This window comes from Helianthus annuus, chromosome 17, assembly GCF_002127325.2.
Source record: "Helianthus annuus cultivar XRQ/B chromosome 17, HanXRQr2.0-SUNRISE, whole genome shotgun sequence".
In the NCBI taxonomy this organism is placed as follows: domain Eukaryota; kingdom Viridiplantae; phylum Streptophyta; class Magnoliopsida; order Asterales; family Asteraceae; genus Helianthus; species Helianthus annuus.
In genome coordinates this window covers 11,047,002-11,057,488 of record NC_035449.2, presented here as the reverse complement: position 1 = coordinate 11,057,488, position 10,487 = coordinate 11,047,002, and the positions used below count along the sequence as shown (strand labels likewise).

General features: G+C 35.2%; 2 protein-coding genes across 3 annotated transcripts; one reads left to right on the top strand and one right to left on the bottom strand.

The window, feature by feature from the left end:
- Positions 1-592: 592 nt before the first annotated feature.
- Positions 593-2,094, top strand: LOC110926030. Of its 2 annotated transcripts, XM_022169795.2 has the most exons (3): positions 593-895; positions 989-1,051; positions 1,582-2,094. In XM_022169795.2, exons 1-3 carry the CDS (start codon positions 883-885, stop codon positions 1,944-1,946), a joined length of 441 nt encoding a protein of 146 aa, XP_022025487.1. In that variant the 5' UTR covers positions 593-882; the 3' UTR covers positions 1,947-2,094. The 2 variants fall into 2 exon arrangements, with proteins under 2 accessions (XP_022025487.1, XP_035842568.1); XM_035986675.1 differs by having other exon boundaries at positions 593-1,051.
- A 4,341-nt stretch (positions 2,095-6,435) lies between these two features.
- On the bottom strand, positions 6,436-9,898 carry LOC110925632 (protein FAR1-RELATED SEQUENCE 5-like). The gene is made up of 5 exons (XM_022169536.2): positions 9,687-9,898; positions 8,585-9,380; positions 8,231-8,489; positions 7,380-7,937; positions 6,436-7,221 (listed from the first exon to the last, which is right to left on the bottom strand). Exons 1-5 carry the CDS (start codon positions 9,706-9,708, stop codon positions 6,592-6,594), a joined length of 2,265 nt encoding a protein of 754 aa, XP_022025228.2. The 5' UTR covers positions 9,709-9,898; the 3' UTR covers positions 6,436-6,591.
- Positions 9,899-10,487: the final 589 nt, after the last annotated feature.

The window sequence follows — 10,487 nt, the reverse complement described above, 5'->3', positions numbered from 1 at the left end:
GTTTTCACAACAATCATCAACAACACCCCATTAAAGAAGTTGATGTTTTAAATCCGACGGTTGAGTTTAACAAATTCGATTCTAAATCGAAGAGGTTAATGAAGAAGCGCACCGTACCGGAGTTGGCAGTTGATATGGTGAGAGATGATGGTTCAGTTAGTGGTTGTGGAAATAGGAAGAAGTTTTTTAGAGACGGTGGGAATAGTAATAAAAAATTTAAAAGGAGTGGTGATGCTCCAGAAGTGAAGGAGATGTGGGATACTATTGTCGGAGGAGGCGATTCAGAGGTACATTATTAGTTAGTTTTAAACTGCTAGCCTTTATAGTGATTTTCATAGGAATATCTGTTGAACAATTAATTAATTAACCATGTTTTATGATGGTAACTTTGTAAGTTTTTTATGGAGGTTTGTTTAATTACTGGTTCAGGAAGAGAAAAAGGGTATAAAAAAGGAGCTGGATGATGATAACTTCATAGATGATAGTGGTGTCGATCCAGTAAATCGTCATGGAAGCAACCGTTGTGGTTATTCTTCGAGTCGTGCTCCTAAGGTAAAAGAATTAACTAGGCATATACATGGGGGGCGGTTCCCCTAAGAAGCCTATTTTGCCTAAGTTGCCTAAGAAGCAATCTACACCATTTGTTTAAACAACCAATGGACCAGATTAGATCCCTAATATTAAACTAGATAAATAAACAAAATACAACGCGCGGGGGTATTTTCGCCATAAACAAACAAATAGTACTGGCAGTTATCAACGATTCAAAAAAACTTCTTCTTCACTCTCTCTCAAAACTTCCCAATCGCTAACAAACTTCACCTAAAATCGACAATCAGAGAGACGAAAATCGAACAAACAACAACAAAAACAGCATCAACGATGGATTCAGAGAGTACGTTCCATTTTTTTTTTTTGCATTTTGGTGTATTCGTTTCAATTTTGTACGGTTTTTCTAAGTTTCTTCGAAATCAAATCGATTACACAGGTTCTAAGAGATCTACAAGAAGCCAGAAGCATAAAGAAACAAAACATGATGACGATTTCGAAGGTTTGTTAAGGATCTGCAAACGAACAGATTTCTAGGGTTTTAATATGTCTAAACTGATTCATGTTCTGCATTTTATTAAACAGATCGATCGTTGTGTTTTTTATGAAATAATGCTGGTTTATTTTTTGTGCTGGTTTATTTTCTGTGCTGGTTTAACCTATGTGCTAGTTTAGTGATTTAGAAATATCTAGCACAAAGTTGTGGTTGGTTTTCTGGTTTTGAAATCGGTGCTGGTTTAACTTCCGTGCTAGTTTAGTGTTTTTTAAGAAACTAGCACAATGTTCTAGTTGGTTTACCGTCTGTGCTAGTTTATTGATTTAGAAGAAACCAGCACAAAGGGTTTAGTGTTTTCTAGTAAACTATCACAAATTCTAGTTGGTTTACCGTCTGTGCTACTTTAGTGTTTTATAAGAAACTAGCACAAGTGCTACTTTAGTGTTCCAAATCTGTGCTGGTTTACCGACTGTGCTACTTTTAAATTCAGGAGATAAGTAATATAAGTTTCAGTTGTTTTTTGTGTGTGAAAACAGAGCTGTACAATCCCAAACCACTACAAATTGTACAACCAGGAGAACCAATCCCTACTTTTGATAATGAAACTTTGCATCCCATTCCACTAAAAGTTGTAAGACCAACAAAAAAGGAATATTATATGAGTCCGAAATTTTGGAATGAAGTAGCAATCTGGTGGCCAAGCTATACCAATCATCCTACTTCTGGTGGTGAACCTTCAGATCCCATAAAAGAAGAGATTGATGAGAAACCTGAAATCTCAGTTGTACAACCCAAAAAAGAAGAAGATGATGAAAAACAAAAGATCCCAATCCTACAACCTAAACATGAAGAAGATGAGGAAAAACCTATAATCTCAGTCAAGAATTTTGGAAGGAAGTAGCAATCTAGCCAGCTCCTGCTATGATCATCATGTTTATGTTGTTTGTTTTAGTTTTCTAATGTTATCAATGCTGTTATGTATTATGATCATGTTTTTCTGAACCTTATGTAACAATGATGTTTTGAATTATAAAAATCATGGTTTATTATGTATTAAATGATCAAAATGGTACTGGTTATTGTTTTTTAATATATAGTACACTTTATAACTTGTGCTGGTTACTATGTTTCTTCTGAAATTACTTGCAGGCTCATCAGACAGTGACTTCGAACACCCGGAAAAGAAACAAAAAACAGCACTAAAAGCTGTTGCCACAAACCCTGAACCTATACGATCAACACTTTTCAAGGAATTTGATAAGAAAAAAAGAATTAGAATCAGGAACAGCCCAAAAAACCTTGCTGAATTCATGCAAGTGTTATCTGACGAACAGAAAGCAGAAGTAGATAACATGGGATTTGAAAGCATGAAGAACTTTGATATAACAAATATACCAACTGATCTGGGATACTGGCTCACTAACAATTATGAACCTACAATCAACACACTGAATCTAGGTACACATAATGTAGTGATAACACCTAACCTTGTACAAGAAGTTCTTGGCATACCAATGGGTAAAGTGAAGGTTACGGAGTTGAGTAAACCAAAAATGAGTGATCCAGTTGTTGCAGAGTTTAGAAATCAATTTGAAATTGATGATGAACTGCCAAAAATGCATCATATTATTCATGTTGTGGAAGAACAGAAGGAGAGTGGAAGGCTATTTCAACTGAACTTTCTTGTAATGTTCAACTCAATAATGGCAGAGCTCACACACGGTGGCAACGTCAACATGAAATTCCTTACAACATTGCAACCTGATGTAGATATTAAGGATGTTGACTGGTGCAGCTACGTGATCGACTGCTTGAACAGAAAGACAACAAGCTGGTTCCAATCTAAAGCAGCACATTACATCGGGCCGATAACATTTCTAGTGGTATGTTGTAGTTATCTAAAAATGATCTATATTTATTGTTTTTTATCAAACATAATAACAAAAACTAACTTGTAAATCAATCAGTTGGTTTATGCTCATGATACATACCAAAGAACAAATCCAAAACAGAAGATGATACCAGCTGTAATGTATCATAAAAATGATACAATTAAAAAGCTTGGTCCGGTGGTGGAAAGCAATAAAAGAAAGAGAAGTGAAAATGTGGTGAAGAGTAAGAAGAAAACAAGTTTGAAACCAGCACAGAAACTCGCCTTGACAACACAAACACCTACTCAAATGGTGGTGAAGAGTATGAAGAAAACAAGTTTGAAAGCAGCAACAACTGGTGAAACAGAAGAAAATGAAAAACGAAAGAATTTGAAGGTAAAACTGAAGATGAAGAAAAAAGCACCAGCTGAACAACCTCTATCCACATATCAAGAAATCTCGAAGGAAACTGATGAAGCTAGAAATCGTTACTTTAGTGACTTCCCAGAATCTCTAAACATTACACAAAGTTTGGACATTCCACAATCCCAGGAAAAACTCTCACAAATTCCACCTACAAATCCAACAAGTGGAGTGGTAAATTCTATTTTATTGTGTTTATCTGTAGTATTACTGAAAAAATGTGCTACTTTTATGACATTTGTTGAAAAATTATGCTGATTTATATGCTAAAGTGTGCTGGTTTAAATGGATTGTAAAACTGTGCTAGTTTGAAATGTGCTACTTTATAAAAAGAATGTGCTGGTTATCTTTTCAGGAATGGAATGTTAAATTGTGCTAGTTTAATGGAATGTTAAATTGTGCTAGTTTATATGCTAAAGTGTGCTGGTTTAAATGGATTGTAAAACTGTGCTAGTTTGAAATGTGCTACTTTATAAAAAGAATGTGCTGGTTATCTTTTCAGGAATGGAATGTTAAATTGTGCTAGTTTAATGGAATGTTAAATTGTGCTAGTTTATATGCTAAAGTGTGCTGGTTTAAATGGATTGTAAAACTGTGCTAGTTTGAAATGTGCTACTTTTACAATTTGTGCTGGTTATCTTTTCAGGAATGGATTTGTCTGATAAAAACCAAAACAAAAGAGCTGGACATGCATGTCAAAGAAACACACGAAATGATTACAAAATGTTTAACAAAGTACAGAGGTGATGAGGTTGTGGATGCTGTGGATGAGTGGAGAAAAAGATTGGTAGTATATGGTGAAAAGTACAATTTCGAGAAGCAAGAATCAGAAGCAGGGAATGAAGAAAAGAAAAAAGGAGGAAGTGGAGAGAAGACAGAAGGAGGGAATGAAAAGGAAGAAGGAAATGAAGTTAAACTTACCCAATCACAAAAAAAAATGGTGGTCTCACAATTTGATTCAACTCCTTTCAGAATCACCAGTTCAATGTGGCCAGAGGTTATAAAAGAAATAGAAAAGGCAGAACAAGTAGCAAGCAGCAAAAAAGATGGTGCTGATCATGGAGTTGGTGGTGAAGAAGAAAAGGATGCAGGTGGAGAAAAGGCTAAAGATGGTAAACCTGATGGGGAAACAACAAAGAAAGGAGGTGAAGATGCTAATGAACCACCAAAGGGAGAAAGTGACACTGCTGGTCAACCAGCAAAGAAAGAAGGAAATGAGGCTGCTGGTCAACCAGCACGGCAAGGAGAGGTTTTTAAAACACCAGAAAAACAAGAATTCATAGGTGAAGACCTAAATGCCGGAGTCCAGAAGAAAAGCAAACGTACAACTCACCCTGCCGAACCTTTATGTTCACCATATATGCAGCGAGTTGTACAAATAAAAACAAAAACTGAAAAAATTGAAGTAAGGATAGCCGAATGGATGTTCTCGACAGTTGACGACCCCTGGTAAGTATAAAAACCAACAAAATCTTAATTGGATAAAAATAAGTATTTAAACTAATGTGTATTACAACAATGCAGGGTGTTTATATTTGAGACAGCATTTAACACAAACCTTTCAAGGGTATGTCTGGAGTCGCTTCACCCGAACTTATACATACATGTCCAAGTCCTAACAGCTTGGTCATTGGTACTAAACAGTGAAGAGGTCTACAGAAGCAAAGGTTCGCCGGCAAGAGTTTTCTGCCCATGCAACATGCTGGTATGTTTTCTAATATGTGCTGGTTTTAATAACAGATTAGAAAAAGCGCATTTAACAAAATGTGCTGGATTATTACACATTGTGCTGGTTTTGAAAAATTAATGTTTTATTAATATATGAAATGCTATTATTGTGCTGGTTCATAACACATTGTGCTGGTGCTGGTTTATAACACATTGTGCTGGTTTCTGTGCAGGGAGAAAACAACTTCAAACCAAAACTGAAGAAAGAGACCTGCGCACAAAATTTCAGCGAAAACATTGCCGCGACATTGATGACTACCGAGTTTGGAACTATTAGGAAAGTGGACATGTTGTTCATTCCAATACTACAACACAAGCACTACTACATTGTATGTTTTGATTTCAAGGGAGAAGCCATCAAGATTATAGACAACATGAAAGGGAAAGCAAAAGCACAAAAAATGGCACGTGCTAAAAGAGTGGTAATATATTGATGCCCATTAATTCTGTGCTGTTTATTTTAATTATATTTGTGATGCTTAGGGATTTTGATTTTGAAAAATTTTCAAATTACAGAAAGAAATTGTATGTGATTACCTTGAAGTTGAATACCCAACAATGCACAAAAAGATGTCGCCCTTGGAACCAGAAATAATGAACATGTCGTGGCAAACGGAAAAGAACTTTGTAGATTGTGGTGTCTTTGCAATGAGACACATGGAGACATACACAGGGAATCATGTGAGCAAGAAGGAATGGGATAGTGGGCTGTCGAAAGAGTCACCGGAACAAGACAAAGAGTTGGTTGAACTGAGATACAAGTATTTAAGCAAAATACTTTTATCCGACATCAACTTAGCGAAAGGTGAAATGATGGAACTGTTAGAGAAGTATGAGAAGATGGAGCCTGAAAAGAAAGAGGAATGCAAGAAAAATGCGGAAACGAAAATCAATGACAGACTGAACCAGAAATATTGATTGTGTTGGTTGAACAATATAACATTAGTTTGGTAGTTGTCTGTAGTATTTTGTGCTGGTTTAACAATTAATATGGTGCTGGTTTAACAATTACATTGTACTGCTTTAACAGTTATATTAGGAAAGTTAATTTTATGCTGGTTTTACAATTAATATTGTGCTGGTTTCACTATGACAATTTTGTGCTGGTTTAACAATTACATTGTACTGCTTTAACAGTTATATTAGGAAAGTTAATTTTATGCTGGTTTTACAATTAATATTTGTGCTGGTTTCACTATGACAATATGTGATGGTTTCATAGAAGAAGTTTAAAATTGTGCTGGTTTTATAATTGTGCTGGTTTTAAAGAACAGAGTTTAATTATAAAACCAGCACAATTTTATACTTCTTCTATGAAATTGTGCTGGTTTTATAATTCTTGACAAATGTATTTACAAAATCAACAAAAACTAATAATGTGCTGGTTGAATGTTGTAAACATAATAAGAATACAAGAAATCCAAACTGAAATGAAAAAAATAACAAATCCAAATATCATAGAAGAAGTTTAAAATTGTGCTGGTTTCATACAATTAATATTGTGCTGGTTTCCAACACACACAACTAACTGCTCTTCTGGGAATCAGCAACAGTAGTCTTCATCTTACAAGTCCGACTATTATGTCCATGACCTCCACATTTCAAACAACCTCTAGTTTTAGTTTTCTTTGATATTCTTGAAGATGATACCTCACGAAAAGACTTTAAGCGTTTGTTTGAACCACACCCCTTGTTTCTAATACCACTAGGTGGAAGAATGGTAGCAGAAGACGATGAAGATGGCTGATCAGCATGAAGAATATTAGCTAATCTTGCATTCTTGTTAAATGATTCTGCAGGAAGGTCAGCAGAATCAACCTTCAACTTCGACTCGATCACTTGGTCTCTATACGACGATAACAGGTCAATATTTGTAACAAGACGGTTAACAATATGTTCAGTTGCAGTCATTATCTCACGCACAATGCTGGAAGCACGTTCAACTTGATTACCAGCAGCATTTTGATCAAAACTCGAAACTTTTGTCTTTTTTGGAACAACATCTCTTGTCCAACGCCCCATAACATATTTTTTAGGGAACTCCTTTATACCACAAAGACGAAGAACACAAAAGGCATGCCTACATAGCAAACCATACTGCTCATATCGGTTGCAGCTGCATTTAATTACCATATCCTTAGGAGTAAAAAGAACCTACACAAATAACAAATGCTTATATTGTGCTAGTTTATAACAAAAGTGTGCTGGTTTATATATGTAAAATTCTAATTGTAAATATAAATCACTGTGCTACTTAAAAGGTATTGTAAAAAGCAGAACATGTTTGTGCTACTAAAGGTATAAATAAATACCTCATGAAGGCCAGGAAGATTGACCTGTAGAATATAAAACTTAATTGAATCACCAACTTCTTCTTCACGCCTGCACATACAATTCTTGCAAGCAAGTCGAATTTCTTCTTGAACATCAAAAAATATCCCCCGAGTATAAATCTTTGCAGCTTCCAGTTCCAATTCATAATTGGTTTTCATGCGAGGTTGTGTGTATCTGGTATCATGATCACGTTTGCTGCGCTTAAACCTCTGAGATTCCATTGCAGTATCAAAATGGCTCAAAAACTCAACTAATGACAATTTTGTGTTGGTTAATTGACCAAAAAAATGATTTTCACTCTCAGACCTAGATGTTGTACGCATAAGACCGGACATATGTTCATGACGATAGTATGCTGGAATCCAATCTGATCTCAAGTTGTACATATCAGACAGCCAGCTGTTACTAGTAAGGTTGTACTTAATCATTAAATCACACCATTGTGTCTCAAACTGTGCTGGTTCAAGAGCATCAGTCCATACAACATCACATATATCATCTTTAAAAACCTCATCTTGTGATAGCTCAGTACCAACCTATAACAAAAAAAAAAAATTAGTATATTAAAACAGCAAACAAATCCTAAAATGTGCTGGTTTATATGTTAAAGTGTGCTAGTTGATGTATAAACTTAAACTATGATGCTTAAACTATGATGCTTAAACTATGGTTTAAAGAAAGTGTGCTGGTTTAATAGTGTGCTGAGTTATATGCCAAAGTGTGCTGGTTTAAAAGTGTGCTGGTTTATATGCTAAAGTGTGATGGTTTAAATGGATGTTTAAAGTGTGCTGGTTTATATGCTAAAAGTGTGCTGGTTTAAGAAAGTTACCTTTTCAGAAACTTTGATCATTATATGCCACATACACAAACGATGTCTGGTATCTGGGAAAACATCTCGGATGGCAATTTTCATTGCAGCGTCCTGATCAGTCACAACCACCTTAGGTGCAACACCAAAAGCCTTCAAAAAACTTTGAAGAAGCCATTTATATGATTCAGCAGTTTCAGATGCTAACAAAGAACCAGCAAACGTGACATTGTGATGATGATTATCGATTCCAGTGAACGGAACAAATACCAAGTCATACCTAAAAATTGAATTGATTATATTACAACTGCTTGCTGAATTGTGCTAGTTTAATAAAAATATGAATAAATGATCTACAAAAAGTGAATAAAATACCTGTTCGTACGGAACGTAGCATCAAAAGACATAACATCCCCAAAGACCTCATAATTCAGTTTCATTTCTTCATCAGCCCAAAATAATCCAGCAAGAGCACCTTTTTCATCACAATAAAATTCACAAGAAAAATTCGGCAAAAACTGCTTCTTCTTCATAAGACGTTGGACAGCCATATCCACATCAAACTCTCCAATGAACAAATTAATATCTCTTTTAAAATTTTTACAATCAGTAGACGTCACTCCAACCTTATCAAATCCACCACGAATCTTTCTCATAAGGTTGAATGCCCTAACTGGACCAATATTCATCTCAGAAAAATCAGAAAGCAGTTGCTCTTCAGTGAATGTCAACTTTCTAGACGAAGCTAAAAGATGATAATCCTCTTCATCAACAAAAGAATGATTATGCTCCTCAAATACATGAGAAATTCTATAAGTATTTTTTGGAGTTAAAGCCAAACGGATGTGTGCCTTACATCCGGTACGTTTAGAAGGTCTCCTCCTTCGGTCATTTAACTTTTTATCAGCACCAACACTGTCATTTACCGTGTCAACAGCACAGGATGTCGCTGAACCCTCTTTCGCACAAACAAAGTACTTTCTAATCACAACACCATTTTTTGAAGATTGAGTATGCTTTCGACCCTCAAACCCAGATAACTTAGCATACTTCTTATAGAAATTAAAGGCAGAATCAATTGACTGGAAATGCATACCAACGACAGGTTTGGAAGAATCTGGAACAATAGGAGTATAATACTGATTACCAGTAGTTGGACAGATACGAACTCCTGAACAAATAAAAAAACCAGAACAAAAAAAAGATATCAGCACAAACTTTACAATAAACCAGCACAAAAAACAAGCACAACTTTACCAGATAAACTAGCACAAAATAAAGATATCAGCACAACCTTACAAACCTACACTTTAAAATATGATGTAATATAAAAAAACCAGCACAACTTCAAAAACCAGCACAACTTCAAAAAACAAGCACAACTTCAGAACTACACTTTTAAATAAAAACCAGCACAACTTAGATCAAAACTAAAAACCTAAAAAGTAGATGAAATTAAAACTAGAAGGTATTTTACCATCGACAGTAGTAGACATCATTAAAATAGAGGAGGATAAATCAGCAATTCAATGAATGAACAGAGGAGCTAGGGTTCCACCAAATCGATGAAAACGATGAACGATTCAGCAGGATTGATCTCAATCTCGCAGGTACCGGCAAATCGATGAAAACGATCAACGATTCAGCAGGATTGAGATTGAGATTTGCGATTGATTTAGATGAAAACGATCTCGATGAAGCTCAATGAATGGATGAAGGAATGAAAATCGTGTGATTAAACTAAGTACAGATCTGTTTGAAATTTGCATTTTCCAATATTACCCTTTCATCTAAATTAATGAGATTGCCACATGTAAGCTCAAGATTGCTTCTTAGGAAACTTAGGGAAGATTAAATTCTTAGTTGAACCTCTACCCATATACATGTAGGAAGAGAAAAAGGGTATAATAAAGGAAAGTTTTTAAATATATGTATTTCCCAAAAAAACAAAAGAGAGAGATAAATAAAACTTTATTTAAAAAAAATCAGATGCTAACCGGTTTTTAGACTATTCGGTGTGGAGGAGTATGAAGTGACATTCTTTGTGGTTACAACTACACTCACGACCATTATTTAGTCGGAGCTAACACTTGACACCCACCATCTCCGTCGTGAACTCACCATCAAAACCGACTGAAACCATTGATAATAGTGGTTGTTGGTGGTTCACATCTTGAGAAAAAAAAGGAGTTTTAGACAGAGAAAATGAAAGGCGTTCGGGGTGCTGTTGTATGATCCTTTTTGGCTTTTGCTTTTCTAGATTAAGTTTTTTTTTTTT

Coding starts and splice junctions, on each gene's coding strand:
- LOC110926030 (XM_035986675.1), top strand. CDS start 883: ATGGATTCAGAGAGTACGTTCCATTTTTTTTTTTTGCATTTTGGTGTA. Junction 1,052..1,581: donor ACATGATGACGATTTCGAAG/GTTTGTTAAGGA, acceptor GTGTGAAAACAG/AGCTGTACAATCCCAAACCA.
- LOC110925632 (XM_022169536.2), bottom strand. CDS start 9,708: ATGATGTCTACTACTGTCGATG. Junction 9,381..9,686: donor GATGTCTACTACTGTCGATG/GTAAAATACCTT, acceptor TTATTTGTTCAG/GAGTTCGTATCTGTCCAACT. Junction 7,938..8,230: donor TGATCAAAGTTTCTGAAAAG/GTAACTTTCTTA, acceptor TTTTTGTTATAG/GTTGGTACTGAGCTATCACA.